General features: G+C 40.7%; 1 protein-coding gene across 3 annotated transcripts; it reads left to right on the top strand.

Moving 5' to 3' along the window:
- The first annotated feature begins 1,602 nt into the window (after window positions 1-1,602).
- Window positions 1,603-19,369, top strand: hnf1ba (HNF1 homeobox Ba). Of its 3 annotated transcripts, XM_084951387.1 has the most exons (10): window positions 1,603-2,257; window positions 4,074-4,273; window positions 4,533-4,800; window positions 4,888-5,111; window positions 11,636-11,790; window positions 12,884-13,010; window positions 13,092-13,274; window positions 13,766-13,878; window positions 14,213-14,257; window positions 17,426-19,369. In XM_084951387.1, the coding sequence occupies exons 1-10, from the start codon at window positions 1,887-1,889 to the stop codon at window positions 17,444-17,446; spliced, it is 1,707 nt and encodes a 568-aa protein (XP_084807513.1). In that variant the 5' UTR covers window positions 1,603-1,886; the 3' UTR covers window positions 17,447-19,369. The 3 variants fall into 3 exon arrangements, with proteins under 3 accessions (XP_084807513.1, XP_084807514.1, XP_084807512.1); XM_084951388.1 differs by lacking the exon at window positions 14,213-14,257; XM_084951386.1 differs by lacking the exon at window positions 17,426-19,369 and having other exon boundaries at window positions 14,213-14,653.
- The last annotated feature ends 1,927 nt before the right edge of the window (window positions 19,370-21,296 follow it).

The raw sequence follows: 21,296 nt of genomic DNA, 5'->3' as shown, positions 1-21,296 counted from the left end.
CACCATATCAGCTTTAAACTTTTCATTTGTTGTCTTTATTTAAGCGTCGTCCTGTGATCAAAGAATCTCTCATCCAAGAAATGATATGAGTAAGTCTTTGGGTTTAATAGCCTCTCGAAAAGTCTTAATCTTAAAGCGCCATGCAGATATTTTTTAAAGCCACAGATCATTTGCTCTGAATTAACAGCTACGGATAAATATTAATTCACCTTTGAAGAACTGAAAATTTGAGACCCAGAAATCATCAACAGTGAAATGTTGCGAACTCATCTCCCCGCTTAATAAAGTATCCTATATTTGAGAATTGATTCTCCTTCTTGTCATATCTCGTTATTTTTGACGTGTATATTCTTCACGCCACTTTTATTAAAGTTTATATTTGATTTCAGAGTTTGCTCTCCCTCATCATCATCATCTGGCTGCACCTGCCTCTGTGAGCGCGTTAGAGCTTCACGCAGGTAAACGCACCTTTATTAGCTATTTGTTGAATATTTGGAAGCAAAGGTGAAAAGGCGATCCCCCCACAAAAATCCACTCTGCTCTTATCGATAATGACTGAGGGTTTGTTTAACTCCTGAGTGAATTGAAGGTTTATGAGTAAAATAAAACTGAGGCAATTTCGGGGTTAGGGATAGTTTGTAAAGTGGTGATGTGCGCAGATAAGACAAGTGCATTCTTTTTAAAGGGAGTCTTGTAACAAATTATATTTGCGTACCTTCACTACTTTATATCTTTATATCTTAAATTACAATCATTTGTTATCTTCACGTAAAAAATATAGAGTGTGACTTCTGCATGCTTTGCTCTAGCTCGTCCTCGCGCTGTACCTGGCTGAGTGAGTGCGTCAGAGCTGCATGGTGACCCCCATGGGACGAGCACAGGTGAATATAACTTTATTAGCTATTGTTTTATTGCTTTAAGGTGAAGAGGTAAAGTCAATTGTGATCCCCAAAACGTCATTCTCGCTTATCGGTATTGACTCAGGGTTTGTCTTACTCCTGAGTGAATTTAAGATTTATAAGTAAAATAAAACGGAGACAATTTAAGGTACATGGATAGTTTTGGAAGGGTTGATGTGCGCAGAAAAGACAAGAGCATGATTTTTAAAAGGAGGCAAATATATTTGCATACTGTCGCTACATTATATCTTAAACTTCATATAAATGTAAAATAAGTTATTGTAGCAACTCTGAAGCTGGGGACACATTTCAGCTATCCATATGACCTCATATGTGGCAATAATTTCCAAAAAATGTAAAAACAGATGGCTTATTAGAGGCTTTAACAATAAACAACATCTAATTTACAACAAAAAACACAAAAACAAACAAACAAAAAATAAACACCACACACGGAGAAAAAAAATTCCAACACACAAATAAAGTTGAATAGCCAAAAAAGTACTGTACTAGCTGAACTCTGTCCCTAACTGTCTCGGTGCTTTTATGGAATAAAACTACTGATCCAGAGCAGCTGAATATGCGCAGCCCTTCTTAGTCTTTATGGCATATACAACAGGGTCCGAAGTCCACGAAAGTTTTGCTGATAAGGGGGGCCAATAAAAGCAGCCGTGCAGCAGTGTAAACACGTCTGCCTCGGCGCAAAGCGGCCTTATTCTGTGGATTTACATAAAAGCTCCCATCAGCCGGCCCACTCATTACCATGTTTTATATTCCCCCGCTCTCAGAAAGCATCATGGCAAAGTAGCTCCATCCCTCCCCTTCAACAGGGAAGTGAAGCAGCTTCTCGGAGCAGGTGTCAGCAGCCGAAAGCCAGAGAGGGAGAAAGGAACTTTATTTTGACTTTCTTTTTGGTCTTTTCCCCACGATCCTCCCTTTCAACCCTCGGCTCCAGCGCGCACACAGTAGGCCTATGTGGTGTTTTTAATGTTCTTTAAAATGGTGTCGAAACTGACATCCTTGCAGCAGGAGCTCCTTAACGCCCTGCTGGACTCAGGAGTTACCAAAGATGTTCTGATCCAGGCCTTAGACGACCTGGACCCCAGCCCGCCGAACTTTGGAGTAAAACTGGAGAACTTGCCCATGTCGCCTCAGAGCGGCAAGATGAACGGAGGGGACGCAGATACGAAGCCCGTTTTCCTCACGCTCACCAACGGCCACAGCAAGGGCAAGCTGTCGGGCGACGAGGGCTCCGAGGACGGGGACGACTACGACACCCCGCCGATACTAAAGGAGCTCCAATCGCTCAACACGGAGGAGGCCGCGGAGCAGAGGGCGGAGGTGGAGCGCATGTTGGCGTAAGTTCTCCTGACAAATTTCTATCTTCTAAAAAGTTTATATTATTTTTTTGAAATTGTATTTTTTTTTTATGGCAGACGAGAAGACAAGAAAGTGAAATTTGCGCATAAGCTCGCTTATTTTTATCCGTCTGAGCTCGCCTAATGTGCTCTTAATTTAGAAGTTTACGCCTTTTTTAAATCAGGTTTTTAACATGTTAAAAAATATATAATAATAATAGGCATTAATATCCCTAAAACACTTTTCAGGCTTTGTTTACAATTTTAAAATAACCCGCCACGATTAGGTTTTCACTTTCTGGTTACTAATTATCCACACGGATTATTATTTCTTTACCTTTGCAAAATATCAGCTGAACTTACTTCTATTTATTATTAACTATAGCTACTCCACCTCTCGACGATAAAAACGCCGGGCGCACGGACTCCACCAAAAGAAAGTAACGATACAACTTCTATTATTATTATTATTATTATTATTATTATTATTATTATTATTATTATTATTATATTTAAATTAATTTGACTGTGACATTTTTTTTTGTTTTCCGGTTCTTCCTCTGTCTGTAAACCCCTCTCACGGAAAAATAATATCCCATCACGAAGCCATTTCTTTCTAATTATCTCCGCTCAAACCACTCATCGTCGTAGAACTAATATTTGAGGCTCTATCATCCACTAACAGCACCGGAAGAATATCAAAACGAACCCACGTGTAGTTAAGTTATTATTAATTTTATTCTATAAATCATCAACTGAAAGATACACAGTGGCGTGTGATTAGAGTGAATGGAGATCTGGTTATTCATTGTCAAAAGTTATAAACTAACATCTCCCACTTAACCCACAGACTTAGATGTAGGCCTCCACATTCTCCAAAACAAACAGACGTGCGCAGATTTGCAATAATTACCGATGTCCGAGTGTCTGTTAATGTCTGATTGCACGGTAAGGCTCAATTTCCACTCGTCTCTTTTTTAAATATACGCGTAGACACCGCTGCAACAAAAATTAACCAGAATATAAAGGTACAGTTTTACCACTTAAACTTAAATTTTGAAGTTAAATTTATATATGATATAAATTCCATACAACTTAATGTAGTTGTTTTTTTTTTAAATCACTTAACTGAGTTTTCCTTGAGGTTAAATTTTAATTTTAGGGCCTAATATATGACTGTAACCTAAGGTTTGATTATCATCTTAAGAAATTCTGCATTTTTACATTTTTAAAGAATACCCTGCTGTTTGTGCTATATTAAATTATGTCTTGTTTTATTTTTTATTTTATACTTTGAGTAGATCAGATATTTAAAGTTAAGACAGCCTATGTAAAGTTTGTTTTATGGTTTTAATTTCGATTTTTACTCTTTCTATATTAAATCGAAGAGTTTAGGTAACAAATGCTGCTTAAATCTACTCTGAGCTGAACTAACCTTTGGAAATATTTACAGCTCACTGAGCAGGCTGGAATAATAAATGGGTTGTCTGTGTGGAGACTCTTTATCTTTACAAACCCCTTAAACTCCAGGCTTTGAAAACAGGGAAACAACAAAAGGGAACAAGTTCATGACTAGTTGTTTCACTTTTGTATTTACTTTAAATATGAACTTTTAAAACCATTTCCACATCTGAAATGATACAATCTCACATGAACTAGTGATTTAATAGCATGACTTTTCCAGAACTCTTTATTTGAGCCTCAAAGTTTGAGTAAATGGTGGATTTTCTTTTCATAACTTTCCCCTGAACGCTGCACGTACTTGAGTGCTGGAATGAACCATGTTTTCTGCCCCTGTTGTTCTATCTGAACGCAGAGAGGATCCATGGCGTGCTGCCCGCATGATCAAAGGTTACATGCAGCAGCACAACATCCCCCAACGCGAGGTGGTGGACATCACGGGGCTGAACCAGTCTCACCTTTCCCAGCACCTCAACAAAGGAACGCCCATGAAAACACAGAAGCGAGCAGCCCTTTACACCTGGTATGTCAGGAAACAGCGGGAAATTCTACGACGTAAGTTAATATTTGAGTTTCTCACAGCTTGGCCACAGCCTGAAATGTTTAGCTGGCAGCAGCACGCTGCTTTATTTGGGTTTGAAACCTGTAGGGATATCATGTTTCCTCACCCTGATGAATGGCATGTACATGTAACTATTTTTCATTATGCATCAAAAGTGAAAATGCATCTAATTTATACATTCAAAATGCCAAACTTTGTATAAGAAAGCATTTTGATATCAGCATTATTGAACATGCCTCTTCTCATTTTCAGAATTCAACCAGGCAGCTCATGGTCCTGGCAGCAGTATGGCTGACAAAGGAAATCCAGATCAGGGTTATTATTTTGCAGAGTTCAATCCATCCGGACAGAGCATGGGTCAGCCCGGCGAAGAGGTGGGCATCGAACCCTCCTGTAAGAAAATGAGGCGCAACCGCTTCAAATGGGGGCCTGCGTCCCAGCAAATCCTGTACCAGGCCTACGAGCGGCAGAAGAACCCCAGCAAGGAGGAGCGGGAGGCTTTGGTGGAGGAGTGTAACAGGTAGACACACATGAGGCCACTTTTAGCACAAAAATGCTGCCCGTGCAGTACTACCACCACATTCTCACCTGGTGTTGTTCCCCGCAGAGCTGAGTGTCTTCAGAGAGGTGTCTCCCCCTCCAAAGCTCAAGGCCTCGGCTCTAATCTGGTCACGGAAGTGCGAGTCTACAACTGGTTCGCCAACCGGCGTAAAGAGGAAGCCTTCAGGCAGAAGTTGGCCATGGATGCAATCACTGCTCCGAGCCACGGCATCAACCCCCTGCTGTCTCATGGCTCACCGCATCATCCCCAGGCCAGCGCTTCACCTCCAAGTAAGATGTCAAGTGGTGATGCTTTGCTGGCGGTTCGGCAGATTATACGTGCTAACATCAGCCTATGGGAGACTTGATGACGGTGGCGCAAAAGGCGCATGATTTCGTTTTCTTTGGTGTAAAACTATTGTAAGGAAAGCACAGAGGCTCACAGTTGATGTGATCAGAGAGCCAGAGAAAGACAGGACAAGTGATCAATGAGCGTGAGTGAGCTGAGCGAGTGGCATTGTTATTCTGATCTTTGAAAACACTGAGAACAATCCACATTGTACCTGCAATCTCCACTCCAAAGTCAGCATGGAGAGGCATGACACAAAGGGCAGCAACCCCGTGACAGGCCAGGGTCAGGCCAGGGTCAGAGAAGGGGGAACAGACATCACCTCGACGTAGCACCTTCATTTCCACATTTCCTCCTTCCATCGAGGTTTCTAAGGACGCACGGAGTTGCCAAAACAAGGAGAAGGCTGTGGACTGTTGCTCTGACCATTTCACCTTGCCTTTATGTTTGCATTCAAACTAATTAGTATTGACTGAGTTTACCTAGCGTATACTACATAAAAACAAAGCAGATAGGGCTCACAGAGCATTATCCCCATGCCATCACTCACCCTCCATAAACCTCTGTGTTCAGAGACTCACTCAGATCCCATTGTTATCCTCTTGTGTTCGAACACGAGTCCAGCTTTGAAGGGGAGACTAATGGTTTGCTTTGTCTTGCTCTTTTACCTTTCCATAAACTGGTCCCACTTGTGGATTGTCTATTTGCTTAAGGTTTTTTGTCTCCTTGTTTTTGTTGAGAACACCTGAGCAGGCCTGGATATCAGGATGCAAAGAAAGGAAGGTTTGGTGCATGGCGGAGAGCACTTTGTTTCACCAAAATCTCTCTGCTGGCTGCTTACAAGGTGTCCTGCTGGCATCATGCTGACAGCATCAGCTGTTTTTCAGTGTCATCCCCTGACCTGACAATAATATCCCAGCAGGGCACCTCATTGCGTTGCTAGGGCACGGCCTGTATTATGCATGCTTAATGGACAATTAAAATCCTTTGCTGCTACATCTCCCAGGCCTTTGATAAGGGGCTCCTCTGATTCTACTCTCTATACTCTGCTCCAGCAGGAGGTCCCATTGTCTGTGGTGTATTAGAAGACTGCAGTCACTGTAACCTCGGTTCATTTATCTTGGCTGGGCCTGGAGGAGGACTGAATTTAAAGCCCCCCCTCCTCACCTTCATGGACATTAGTATAGTTGCTGAGGCTGGTCGCAGACTTGGAGCAGCAGGAGCTGTCCACTGTGGTATTGGCTCTTTTCTGGCCAGACAGGACTGATGACCCCTTCTTCGCCTATAGAGAAAGCTGGTAAACCCCCTCCTTAAACTGCCGCCACACCTTCAGTCTTACAAGGGAGGTCACTTCTGGGTCATTTCAAAGAAACTCCTCTTAGTCAGGGAGTTTTTATTGATTTTGCTTTGGTTCGTTGATCAGTTGGTCACAACTGGATAGACAGTCAAACAGTGTGACGTGCATTTTTGGTGGTGACCTTTTTAGGAAATGAAACTGATCTTTCAAGCAGATTGCTTACAGTATTTTATAGCAGCCATCTGTGTTGTCCCATGTAATAAGTGCCTAATATTCATCCACTGATGTTTACTGAGCTTATCAAAAGCATCTTATTTAGCCGTTATTCTTTAAAGTAGGAGCTCCTCAAACAAATTTATAGGTGTCATTAAAATGGTATGGTTATCAATCAGCATTTTCTTGGCCAAAGAAAAAATAAAAATGAATGAAAATCATTCAAAAATCATAATTTTTGTATTGAAGTTCTGCGTTTTACAAAATGATTTTTTTTTAAGCTGAATCTAAAAAAGCCTGTCTTCTGTATACCCTTTTACAGTGAAGCTAACCTAACAGTGAGCTACTGTTAGTTTCATCAACAAAACTGGGATTTTTCAGCATGAAAGTTACTTTTACTCTTTATGCAAAATGTCATTTTTTATCAGCAGGAGCAGTCAGTATCTGCATGGCTCCACCAAGGCTAAAAATTCCCTCCACAAACTGAGTTCCTGGATCCAGAAGGATGTCTGGATTGTATTAGATTGTAATATATTCTAAAAATGGTGGTTTTAAATTATTCTATTTTACTTTGATAGGAATATGTAAAAGCAATCTTACATGAATTCAGATTTCCATGGACAAAAGCGAATCACGTGCATGTTAGTCCAAGCTGCTAAAACATTCGTGTCTTTTATTGAGTTATTCTGCTAACAAGCAGACAAACAAATTGGACCAATCACGTAACCTGGTTTGTGAAGATAATGCTTGTCTTTTTCTTAAGCAGGATTCTGAATAGACAACTTTTGCTTGTGATGGAGTGTTTTAGATTGATGGTAATTTGACAGCTGAAGCTAAATTGCGCTGTGTAAGCTGAACTGTGTTGTTCTGCACGTTACCAAACTAGCAAACTCAGAAGTTCCAGATCAGATACAGTAGCATGTGTGGGTTGTGTTGCTTTCTGTAACCTCAGGCTAGCTTAAAACAGGGACACACACACACAGAAGGAATGGCCTAGCTCTGCACTTTCTAGTGCTCCCAGAGTGCTACAAAGAGGAGACTGGCTACGTCCTGCAGAGACCCAGGAGGTCTGTCATATTCAGCGGCACTACAATGAGCACTGCCTGGGGTTGGGGAGGCAGGCTTTGATATTACATGGGTCACACAGGGAGCTAGAGGCTTTTAAACCTGCTGAAGGTCCATGCTACCACTCCCATCCTGAAGTTCTCGCCCTCCCCCTGCTCTCAAAAAGCAAGTTGCAGTTTTTTTTCTTGACTGGGCCATCAAAAAGACTAGAAACCCTAGTTTCTAACTTTAGTTTGTGGAAGTCTGAGCTTCCCTGCAGCTTAAATTACTGCAGAAGCCAAAGAAACAAAACTCTCCTGAATAGCATCCTTTAAGAGGTGGCCCAGCTCCGAGATAACTGACTTTTTATGAGTCCTCCTCTATTGTGTGGCAATGGGGGTCATGAGTCCAATGGAGTGCTTTATTGTTCTGTGGCAGTGTTTACAAGGCACGGCGGGGTGTTGTGGGGTTGATAGTATGTTGCAGGACACAATATGATGTCTGTTGGCTGTACAAAATGGAGGACAGGTACTTTAGAGGATGAAATATGACAGCAGCTTTGAAGTAGCTGCATTTTAACTATCCATATTCAAAGCAATAGCTCCGCATTATCAGATGTGCTTGCATGAAATATGTTTGCTTTACTGGCGATAGTTAAATGAAAAGATTGCTATTACTTGCATATCTCTTAAATGAGAAGCTTAACAAGAGTTCGTATTTTAAAAGAAAGACTTGGAGCAGGAGTGAAAAACTTTAAAATCAGCATCTAGAAGATCTGGAAGCTCACCCAGTAACAGGTTATCGGATTTCCTAAACCTGTACAAAGACAGATTTCGGCAAATGTAGAGAAATGGTGTCTCAAGATTGTTATGGTTAAAGCTGTAGATGCATTGATAAAGATGGAGCTGTAAACTACAGAGATTTCATGATTAGTGGTTTTGGCAAAATCTCATTAGAAGCAAACTAAACTATACGATTTGCACAGCAACACCTAGAAATCGATGTCCCTCTCATTGCTCACCTATTGTGTCAAAGCCTCTCCCTCTTTTTATCTCGAAATGTGTGCATATCAATACTTCCGACTTCTGCAGGGTGTTCCGGCTGTCACACCTGGGTCAGGGACGTGGGACTTGGGGAAGATGATGTTGATCTTAGTGCAAACAGAGTCTGTCTCTGCACTGTTACTGAGGGAGGGAGGCACTGTGTGACAGTGCGAGGTTGAAACCACAGGATAAGAATGTGTTTGGCATTGCTTGTAATTGTGTAATGTTTACTCTGTTGATATCAGAGGGAGGCCTGCATCAGCAAACATACATTTGATTGTCAGTTGGGAGGTGGAGCATTCCTATGGGCCTCCAGTGAGAGACAGAAAGTAGTCTAGACGGGAGATTAAGTGACGTCATTAAATTTATTCTCATCGATTCACTGTGAATCTCTTTAAACTGTTTGAAATATAATAAAAACTTGAAAGTTTGGAATGTGGACTGTAACTAGGCTCCCAGCTTTATAAGACACTTATTAATCTCATTTTCAGTTCCATTTTTATTTACTCTATGGCAGTTTCTTAGTATGATTACCAGTTGAAAAAATGTCATTATCTATCATTCTGAGTTTGCATGCTGGGCGTTGGACCAGAGCCTCTCATACAAGCTGTTTTAGTCTCATCTCCTTTAGGCCAGCCTCCAACTTTCTTGTGATTGGCTGCCACTTGCAAACAGAAGGATAGGTCTCCAGTAGGGGGGTTTGAGAAGACCGGCTTAACTAATCTGACTAATCTTAACTAAGTAACGGATTATCAGAGACTGAAACAGACACCCAACAGAAATGGCTAAATTATTGAAATGAAAATGTGAAAAAACAAAACAAACAGCACATCAACACAATGGCTAGCAATTAAAAATGTTAGCTAGTGGTATAAATAAGCAAATAAATATTTAACTAAAACATCTCAATAAAAAGCTTGTATAGTTAACTAAAAATATAAATAAAAAATTGGATATCTTGATTGAATGTGCAGATTTTTCATTAGATAATAGTTTGGGTAAATAAACAAAAAGGTTTTAGCTGATAGAATAGATAAACAAAAATGGTAACTAGCGATTACTAATCATTAACTGACAGCAGAGATGAATAAATAGAAATATTGGGTAAAACTGACGATAAGGAAATTTTAATGTTTAGCTAATATATATAAAAGGGGGCTATAAAGGATTAACAGTACAGGTAACAGTTTAAATTGCTAGCTGAAATTATGCTGTAGGTAAACTAATAAAATAATTAGGTAATAGTATTGATAAATAAAGCCCCAGTATTGAGTACCCAAGTTAAATAGGTAGCACAAACACAAAACCTGGAAGACATAGCTGACAAATCTTGATTTCACCTATTTAGTATTGACAAGCTAATGTTTCCACCATTTGGCCTTCAATTCATGCTAGTGCTACCTATTACACTAGAGTTATATGATTTAGATTTAGCATCGTGCGTAAATGTGCTGAATCTATGCTGCTCGAGTGAAACAAATAAAACAATTAGCTGAAATCATGTAACAGCAAGTTTAAATAGCTAGCAAAAATACAAATAAAATGTGGATGCTTTTGGTTGAAAGTACAGATAACAGCTGAAACTGTTAGCTAATAGCACAGATAAACAAATTGAAATACAAATTTAAGTATCTTGTTACAAATATTAATAACATTGGTATATTATTTGTTTAAAGTACAGCTAAAAGTTAAAATTATTAAAATTGTTAAAAGTAGATAAAATAGTTAGATAATAATATAGATAAAACTCCAGTTTTGAGTACCTAAAGGCACCTAAATAGCACTAATAGTACAAAACTTTAGATAAATAGCTGACAAATCTTTATTTCAGCAATTTATTTTTGCTATGCCATTAAAAATGCTAATGTTTTGGCTCTGCAACCATCATTACAGTTTTGTGCTAGTGTTACTTATTATGGAGTTATATGATTTTGATTTAGCATCATTTACTGAGAAGGCACATCCTCTTCAGAGACTGAAACAAATAAGATTCTTAGCTGGAAATACACAATGAAAAATTTTAAATATCTAGGTAAAAATGTGAAAAAAAAGAACCAGGTATTTTTGTACAAAGTACGAAAAACTACAGATAACAATTGAAATTATTGGACAATAGTATAGATAAACACATAAAAATGTTAGTTAGAAATAGATTGCTAATATATTGCTAGCTACAAATATGAATAAAAATGGGATTAGTTAACAGTATGGCTAACAGTTGGAAGCTAAATACACTGGAACAAAAGCTGAAGATATTTAATATATTAGCTAAAACATCGAAAACCCCATTTAATAAGTTCCTAAGCATAATGTACAACTATTAAGTGAAACAGTAGCCTAAAGTAGTGGAGGAAATGTGAAAGTAAAGTTAACATTAGAGTCTAAATGATATACTTTTGAGACAATTCATTAAGTACAGCTACCATTACTCTTAATCACAGTTATTAAAATACCTTGGGCCAAATATATTGGTGAAAAATAAAAAAGCACTAGGGACAACCTTTGTTCAAACTGAATATCTTTTCGTAACCCTGACGTAATGCAAACATCATTGGTAATGTTTGTATGCTGGTCACAGAGTCTGATGGGAGTCCTGCTTATGTGAGTGCATGTACACAGTGAATGGCCTTGGCTAAGCTGCTCAGATAGCAGCATGGACGGGTCACTGTCTTTGTTTGCTCAGTCCTCCCCTATCCGAGTCAAAGAGCAGGTGAGTGCGGTGGGTTGGAGTGACAGCGTCACTGCTCAGCACAGACGAGCCAATGCTCTTCACTGCCCTATATACCTGCAATAGTTGCAGCACACAGCGACCGTGAGGCAAGACAAGTTAAGTTAACCTGCTCTCTCTCTGGTTCTCTCTCTCTCTCAGTGAGATACGGGCAAGTTCCCAGTGAGGTCACTTCCTCCTCGGCCATCAGTCACCACAGTAGCAACGCAATGGCGACCAGCCAGTCAGTGCTCCAGCAGGTGTCTCCGGGAGGACTGGACCACAGCCACAGTCTGCTGTCACCCGACGCCAAGATGGTGAGTGAACACACCTGGGCCCTGGTGGTCTCAGATTAGATAAGAACCTGCCTGCGTTTAGCATAAACGTACAAAGTAGGTTCCTGAACCTCCTCTCCCATGGACGTGCTGGCAAGAGCCAACAATTAGCACATTGTGCTGCTGTGTTTGGAAGGTGGAGCCACGTTGGCTGTACTAGCAGGCAGCCATCACCAAAGTGCACCAGGCATGTTCATCTCTCAGCCAATAAACCTGACAAAGAAACATTCTGTTCCTATTGATTAAATGCCTCACAAAGAGGAGCCAAAGGTGGAGTGTTGCTTGTTCTGACGCCAACATTTGATCATGCCCGATACTTTTTTTTCTGCATCTACTTCTCCCCTTTTCCCTAGTTCAATATTTGATCAGTGATCAGGAAACCTGTGCATACTATCATAGCGTCTGTACAAGTACTTTTAAAAAATGTGCAATGTGCTAATGTCAAAATACAGCATTATTCAAATCATCAGGAATTACAGTATCCGTCCGTTTGAACTGTTTATTTTGTTTGGAAACTGGGGAAAAATTAGTCATACAGCACAGTTTACCTCTGCCCTGCATTATGTGAAATGAGGGCAGGCATTGTAGTGTGCGGCAGGTCAGAGCTGTCAGTTGTTTTATGCAGATGTGAGTCGGGCCAAGTTCTCCTCTGTGGGCAGGAGGCTGTAGTCAAATAAACGCAGCCCCACTGAGGGGGAGGATCCAGATAAAGATTACTGTAAATGTTGGGTGAAGCATTTGTATGAAGCCACATGCGCGGAGAATGCGCAACGCCAACTCACGCAGCCTTCTCGGCGACATTTTATTATGATTTTTTTTCCTTGGAATTTTTTTCTTTATGTGCTTGTGTGTGACGGGAATTACACAACTGTGGTGTCGTACAAAAGAATCCGAACTGAGTCAACATTTATGTCTGTTGTTTGTCTAACTGCCAACATCTCTTTCACTTTGAACATGAATTTATGTGAATTTACATAGCCAGTACTCTGATAACTCTGAGTGTAGTGCTCAGCTAAAAACAAATAGTACCACTATAAAACTGTACTGTAATTTTATTTCCATGATCTCTTTACAGATTTCAGGTTCAGGTGGAGGACTTCCTCCGGTCAGCACACTCACAAACATCCACAGTTCCCATCACAGCCATCAGCAGACGCAGAACCTCATCATGCCTCTGTCTGGAGTCATGGCCATAGCACAGAGTATGTCTAGCATACATCAATACAAATTTTCACTTGTTCTAAAGGCACGTGGTGACTGACATCTTACTTGGGTGTCGCCAGGTTTAAACACATCGCAGTCTCAAACGGTGCCGGTGATCAACAGCGTGGCGGGAAGTCTTGCAGCGCTCCAGCCGGTGCCGTTTTCTCAGCAGCTCCACAGCCCTCATCAGCAGAGCCTGATGCAGCAGAGTCCGAGCCACATGAGCCAGCAGCCGTTCATGGCCTCCGTCACACACTCACACAGTCAGTAACACATTTTGATTGTTTTTGTCAGTCCAGTAGGCACTAGCATGCATTTTTAACAAGTTTTTGGAGGTTCCTAACATTAGCTTTTTGTCCTTGTGTTAAAACAAAGCACAACTTGTAACCAGACAGTTTTAATGTGTTTATTTAGACATAAAAAAAACCTTGTGATTTGAAGCTTTAATGGGGAGGAGCTCAGAGTAATCCAGCCTAAAACAACACCACAATCAGCCACCATGCTTCCATCTGGTCTGATTTCTCTCTCAAAGTCAGTTTTTGTGGTTTAAAGCAAAGAGTTCCCACCCTGACTCTTAATAACTAAAGCACAAATGAAAGTGGAAGAAGACAGTTTGTAAATGTTGCTGAATATAATATTACACACCAGGTATGCAGCTTCCTCTCTGCAGCTGTAGATCAGCTCTTAACCTTAATAAATATTTACTTGTCCCTGTTATGGAAGTGTAATAATCTATTATGTCTCCCTTTTTCAGTGTATCCGCACAAACAAGAACCCCCGCAATATTCCCACCCGTCACGTTTCTCCTCAGCCATGGTGGTCACAGACGCCAACAGCCCCCTCAGCTCCATATCCTCGAGCAAGACGGTGAGACTTTAACCCCGTGCCACAAACAGCTACAGTTAGACGCACCTTCTGACCGCTTCCCCTACCCGCCGATGATGATTTCAGTTCGAGTAATTACGGGGACATTTGCATGCGAATCACCGTTCAATTTGCATTTTATATTGTAATTCTTTGCAACTGTCGTGTTTCCCTGCTGATGCACAAAAAAAAGAAAAGTCCTTCTCACCTTACTCTGACTGAAAGAAACAGCACCATCAAAGCTCGCTGCAACAGCAGGAACTAGATCACAGCAGGGAGAAGTGTGTGTGTGTGTGTTATGACGGTGTGCTGACTTGTTTGATTCCTGTCACATTAGGACGCTCCTGTAAACAAGATGGTGCAACTTGGGGGTCTCTCCTGGGTAAATACAATTTTATTAGTTCAGTCACGCAGTTTACATGAGTGAAATTATCAAACTCAAACACACATCTAATCACTTAGGACAGTTGTGGCTGTGCACGTTGATCCCTTTGCTTTCTGTTTACGGCTGATGTTCAAACGCTTTCATTAGGAGAGACGGATGTATGGATAGGACACTCCTCAGAATTCCTATTTCCTCTTAAACAGCTGTCTAATCAATCACATGTTCCCTCAGCCTGAACGCTTCTTGATTAATGCTCCCTATTTTCACTTTCCTCTACCCGACGAGACTTACCTCTGCGATCAGGAAATGAGACCTGTTAATCAAAGTTCTCAACCCCTGTGTCCTGCAGCTTTCCTCCATGCTACAGTGAGGCTGGAGATGAGATGGGCTGGGTGAGGGGGCGGCTTTTTTTTTTTCTCCTTTTTTTTTTTTTTCTAATTACATCTCTTCCTCTTTCCTACTTCTCCCTGCTCTCGGTGATCGCTCTAGCCTGAAATGTTGTCCACGGTGCTTTCACACACTCAATTTCCCACGCTGAGACAGAGTGATCGTACCGTGAGCTGCTACTGCCAGACTGATGGCTGCAGGGGAGGAGGATAGCTGAGAACGCTGTGTATCCTGTGAGCAGCAAATAACAAAAACTCCTCTAACCTAAGTGTTACTGCCTCCTTAAAACTGACTAAAAATAGATGTTGTCACCTGTAGTGGTAGGTCCTTTGTTTAAGTAAAAGCACTAAAACCATAATGTAAAAATGGTTTCAAACTTTTTTTATTACCTAATATGTACAACCTATATGGAGATCCCTTTTGTCGGTGAAACCGTCTGTAATATTTTAGTTTTTGTGAGTTGAACACAACATATTAGCCAAGAAAGAAATATATTTATTCTTTATTAATGATATCATGGATCTGTATGCTCAGATTATCGTTATTGTTTGATAAGGATTTATCTATTTATGGTCTGAATTAATAAATTAATTGTGTAGCTAAATGCAGTTTTATTAGACTGCATCAAATGGACAAAATATTTAATTTTAAATAAGAATTTTATGAATAATTACATCTTGAAATCTCAGCTTTATTCTCTACCAGATTATAGCAGGTTATTTTTGTAAAAATGAGGCTTTAGCTGTATTTTGTCATAATATTTTAAATTAATATCAATGCATTTTGGGGTAAAATGTTAGCCATAAAGGAAGGGAAGTACAAAGTAGCATAAAATTCCAGACACAGTGCACATATACTCGGTTATTTTATACCACTTCTTTTGTATTTAGTGACCTGTTAGCCCCAAAGCTTTCCGAGGTATTTTCTTATCAGGACTTTATTTGGATAGGTTTGCCTCCTTGTCGTGACACCAGCATGCTTGGGCTTTATAACACTTGCTGTTTACTAGCCTTTCATTATACCTGAGTCTGCTTCAAACTCGCCTCTGCTCAGAGAGCCGCCGTCTAATGACTCAGGTCTTGGCTGCATGTCAGCTTTATCAGGTGACGCTGTTTGCTGGCTGGGGGGTCACACCGGGGTCAGCTGCCTCCACCCCTGGAGAGGCAGGTGAAAAATAAATTCCACAAACAGTCTAAACGAAGAGAGCGTTTCAATGGAAACGGCTTTTCAGAGTTAGGAGAAGAGGGATGAGGAATGTATTTGGTCAGGTGTGGCGCATCAAGGTGGAGGGCTGCAGGAAGTATTCACTGAAGTAAAAGTAGAAATGTGACACTGCACAAGTAAAAGTCTTGCATTTGCAGTCTTAACTGATAAAAGAAATTTGTTCAGTTAATTCATCTGTATTTTGAAGATCCAGTAAAGGCTAAGCTAACTGGGCAAAGTTGTCTTAATTAATTACTGATGTCAGCGTATGTGAGAAACCATTCTGCCTGAAAAATTTGCTGGCAGCTGCTGCTAACCTTTGAACGTTGCAGTGAATTCAGTATTTTTAGCCCTTCGGCAAGTAGTTTTTGAAACAGACACAAGATTAAAAGTGAACTAAAACCAGCCCAGATGATGATGATAACGTGACAGTTGCTCTTTCTCGCTCATTCACATGAATTAAATAGTTGATAGCCTTTATTTACCTCAGCTGCTAAAGGTAACTGGCCTTGTCCTCTGTTTGATCAACCAGTCACGAGTACCGCTGATCCTCTCCCCTCTTGCCGTAGAATGCTCTTGTAATAACACGTCTGCTTTAAATTAACAGCCATCAGCTCTTGTTTTGTTTTGTTTTTTAAGAATTAACCCCTCATTTCTTGAAAAGGCTTTTATTTTGAAACATGTGAAGTGAAGTTTGTGAAGAAATACGAATACTGACTGTCTGACAGCTGGTCACTTATTCGGGTGTTATTCTACATAGCAGAGAATAAGTGAAGGAGAAACCATCGCACAGGAGAGAGAGAAGATCAGCAGCTCATGGTACTGGTCAGATTGGAGCCGAGGCTGGAGATAGAGTTGACTTTATGAAGCGCTTCTGCTCTTTAACAAATAGGTTTGTAAGGAATGAAGGCCTGGCTGATTGAATCAATGTTTTTGATAAACTGCATGGCTTTGAATGCTTTTTGGCTCACAATTAGCTTCATATATTTTGTAGCACATGAAAAACACCATATCTATTCCATTCCATTCAATTGTATTTATATAGCGCCAAATCACAACAACAGTCGCCTCAAGGCGCTTTATATTGTAAGGTAACAAGGTTAACAACTGAAAATCTACACCTGACGGTGCCAATGTGCTAAAGACGTCTTTCCACTGCCCCCAAATGGCTAAAATATCACCTATGGCAGCTTTGTCATTGACTGGTTCTGTTACTTTGGTGGATCATTATAATTTGATATTAATTAGTGATCACTTCATTATACTGGGGTATAATATAAAATAAATGCACATTTCTTCTACATATTTGAAACATCAGGTACATGAAATGTTCCCTTTATGCCGTCTAATTCAACCAATACGACGATCGCGCTTCGTTCATTTTTTTAAGCTTATCCATAAACAGCCATTCAGCCAATTAACATATAGAAAAGGGTCAGAATGACAGGAATTCACTGTAGTCCATCATCACCGTTGTGTGTCTGTATATGTAAATTACTGGACAGATTGTATTTATTGTTTTATGAAACACAGCCTTGCTTCGTCTGACATTTCTCTCCTCCTCCACCTCCACAGTGTCCTCTTCAAGCTTGGTGAGAGCGTCCACCTGACTTCCTCGGTGCCCGGCAACCAGAGCGCATTTTTCCACCCTCTCATCGCGGTGACCATGACAACTCCTAATAACCCGCAACAGCGTGCCGGATGATGAGTCAGTCAACAGACGCAGAGGAGTGACGACGGCGGGCACGGCGGTGGAAATGAGAAAAGGGGACAGTGGAAAAAAAACAAACAAAACCCCCCCCCCCCCCAACTCACCTGCACCTGAAAGGGAGGAGTCTGGATTTCCCTCTGTGGCACACAAATGATCAACAAGGATGTATGATTTTAACCGAATCTTTTGAAAACAGTGTTCAGTTTTCCATCCTCCCGTGTCTCTCGCTCTCTCTTTTTTTTTTTTAACAATTTGCAGTCATCCTCTGTTGTGACATTACCAAGGAACAAAAATCGGGCACCAAAAACTGCTCACGAACCAGACTGAAGGCTCTGCGCTGACTTTAACTGTGATCTAAGGTGGAAATACAAAGTCACGCTGGCACTAATGGACAGAGACACTGATCTGCTTGTGTGCAGGCCGAGGTAGGACTGGGCTGAAAGCCTTGCGCGTGAGCAGACTATGTGACAATCACAATAACCTTTATTGATCTTGCGTTTGACATTCTAAGAGTCTTCCATGTTATTCTTTCACACTCGGTTTACTGTACTAGCAGTAGTGCAAAGGATGAATGCCTGTTCGTCATTCCCAGTTGTTCAGTGTGTATACTGTGATTGAAAAAGACTTTGACAATCTTGAAAGGACTATGCAATGCGTCTGTAGGTGTATGCAATGCTTTGTATAACTGGATTCTGCACAAAACTCCACACACTTGTACACTGTCAGTGAAATCACCAACAGCTGCCTGTAAATAAAAGAAAAGCACATGGGTGTAAGAGTGACAAAATATGCCAAAGGATAGGAGCTTCGATTGCAGCTGCGTGTCTCATAAGCTACTCGGCCACATTTGTAATCTTGGCCTTGCCTCAGTCGTCGAGGGAAGGACTGAGTCACTGACTCTAAATGTGTCCCTCCCCCTTCAGGAAACCTCTGACTGTTGTTTGCACATAGATTCAGGTGAATTTCAGGAATGGGACCCGCCCTCCCTTTATCTCTCCCACGTCCTTCTTCAATCCGAAATAGTACAAATATTGTTAATAACTCCTCATCATAAAATATATATCACAGGATCTCCCCCTCCCCTTGAGTAGAATGATAATAATGTCAAGTATTCAGAAACAAAACAAACATAAAAGTCGGACAATATTGTGACAGGAACGGCTCTAATCATTGCAGGATTCCAGAAAGGCTGAGAAATGTCGGGGAGAGGAGCAGCTGCTGTGGGTACAGACGCCCACGCTAACAGTATTAAGGTTTGTTCAGAGAGATACCAAAGTGGGGTTCACGCAAATTTGATTACCTCCCTCCAGCATCCTTCTTCCTCCCCTCCTCCTTCCCCTCTCTCATTGGTGGATACCTCTGAATCACCTCTTACTCAGTCATACCATTAATTATGTGTGCCAAAATTCCAAAATCTTGCTTTTGCTCTCTGTCTGAACACACTGTCGCAGGCTCATTAGCTGGACGATAGTGATACCAAATTTAGCACCAACCATGAGTTTTCTTCTCGCTTTAAGAACCTGTGAGACAAAAAAGGCATTTATGCAAACACAGCTGGCATGTAAGACGTGGCAGATCCAGTCTCCTGTTCAATATTAGGTCATAATATTGTTATTATTATGTCATTGGTTTGTGACTGTTATAGGCATATTTACTGCCGTCTGATCAGAAGGCACTCGTACTTGTTTGACAGGACATGATTTTCTTTTCCTCCTAATGTATTATTTTTGTATAAAATCGAAATCAATCTTAAATCATTATTTATACTTTGTGAGAAAATATTGGTATTTCAAGTAAAATGTGTTCCTTTTTTCAAACTGACCATGCGTTTGTCGTCCTTTTGATTCACAGAGCTCAACAATGGTACATCTATCATTTATAATCATCCATCCACCCACACTGTAACCACCCTGCCCGTTACTGTGTTAAAACTGAGCTGTAAAAGAAATGCAGCGGAGTAAAAACGGCGTTTAAAGTAATATGAAATTTGAAATGGGTTTCTGCCCATTGAGATGAAAAAGTGTTTTAGTGTAAGTACTATCAGTTTATGACGCCAACAAAGACGTAGTCGTGTTGCAGCGTCATAAATCAGCCGCTTTGAAGTTCACAGATCTAAAGTGCACGTTACGCTTCCAGCAACAAGGTCGCTGAACTCTGTTGATAGCACAAATCATTTCAGACTTTACATCTTACTGACACTGAGCACACTCTAAAAAAATGTAGTAGCATTACAGTTTTTGCAGAGACATCAAATCATGGTTATTTAGGTCAGGATAGTATGATATATAAGTCAGTGCACTGCTTGAACTTTAATTTATTGTACAAGACGCTTCTATAGCTGTTACACTGCAGGGAGCATTTTGCTAGCATGCCTTGAGTTCACTTGTCCCGAAAGGGAAAGATCACAGCAAAGTTCAGGACGTTCACCTTTATCCTGGGATGGAATTGGACCCTTAAATAGTTTAATATGGATAAAAATGATGTGAATTACACTAGTACAAAAAGTAGTCTGCCATAATTTTATTTTTCTTTTAAAGGAAAACATTCATATATTCTGTATTCATCACATGCAAATATTTCCTGCCTTTTTGTTTTAATTTTGCTGATTGTGACTTATAACTCGTGAAAATCTGAAGTCCAGTATCTCCAGATTATTTGACTATTTCATTTTGAGGTAATTACTACTCAAACAGTTTAAATACTGTGTATCTCTCACTTTAGCTGTGAGAGACGCAGCCACACTCCTCTGTTCAAATGAAATTCAATTTTGCATTTCATTTGGAAATCAAGGCCCTGAAGTCTGGAGGAAGCGTGGGGAGGTGTTTGAGGTCCAGCCTGAGGTTTCTGCCATCTGTGCTGATTTGGTGTGTCATATCTGCTGGTGTAGGTGATGGATGGTCCACTGTGATTTTTAAAGTCCTAAGGCAATGCAGCCATTTACCAGGACGTTTTAGAGCACGTAATGCTTCGATCCACTCAAAAGGTTTGTGGAGATGATCTTTTCTTTTTGCTGCAAGACTTACCACCTGCCTTCAGTGTCAAAATTCCTACCTCGCCTGATGCTTTGGCCCTCACACAGACTCTCTGCCAGTGTTAGGGTCGCTACTCAAAAAAAGTAATGTATTACATATTACTTCTTACTTTTCTCAATGGTAATGCAGTATGTTACTTAATTACTCATTACTTAACTTTCTCATATATTGAGCTGAAACGTATCGTCACAAAATTACCATTTAACAATACAAAGCTACAAGCTACAGTCCCACACAACAACACAAATCCCCATCCTAGTGAGGACATACATGGGCTCTTTCTTTTAGTTTTTATGTATCAATACAAAACTATCAACACAAAGCAAAGATGAAAACCAGCCCAGAGAGACTTCAAAGCGATCGCCACAGTAAGCCTGTGCACAGGTGAAAACGGAGGCTGTGCTGCAATGCTGCAAGCCTGACTGCTCATCAATGCTTTCGTTACCTGTTGAAAATCAGCGTCTGGCTGCTGTGCTGGAATCAAGACAACGCTCAGCTTTAACATCATTGTGGTTTCTTGGCTAGCTAGCATGCCGTCTGTGCAGGTGCTTCCTGAAAGCCAAAGTTGTGTTAGCAGTATAAAGCAGTTGTTTCTGTCCTGGATGCATTTTACACTTTACCATTGCGCTCTTGTCCTTTCATGCAATATCAATATGAGTAATGTTTATACCTCCTCAAAACCTGTAGATCACTCCACCATTTT

Source organism: Perissodus microlepis, chromosome 14, assembly GCF_051167445.1.
Source record: "Perissodus microlepis isolate ML-2025 ecotype Zambia chromosome 14, ASM5116744v1, whole genome shotgun sequence".
Lineage (NCBI taxonomy): Eukaryota > Metazoa > Chordata > Actinopteri > Cichliformes > Cichlidae > Perissodus > Perissodus microlepis.
The sequence above is the reverse complement of the archived record's forward strand: the minus strand, read 5'-3'. Positions and strand labels throughout refer to the sequence as shown.

What these genes read in the sequence shown, in the direction of transcription:
- hnf1ba (XM_084951386.1), top strand. Translation starts at nt 1,887, where the DNA reads ATGTTCTTTAAAATGGTGTCGAAACTGACATCCTTGCAGCAGGAGCTC. An exon ending in ACAGCGGGAAATTCTACGAC is followed by an intron (nt 4,274 to 4,532) that starts GTAAGTTAATAT and finishes TCTCATTTTCAG; the next exon opens with AATTCAACCAGGCAGCTCAT. An exon ending in GGCCAGCGCTTCACCTCCAA is followed by an intron (nt 5,112 to 11,635) that starts GTAAGATGTCAA and finishes TCTCTCTCTCAG; the next exon opens with TGAGATACGGGCAAGTTCCC.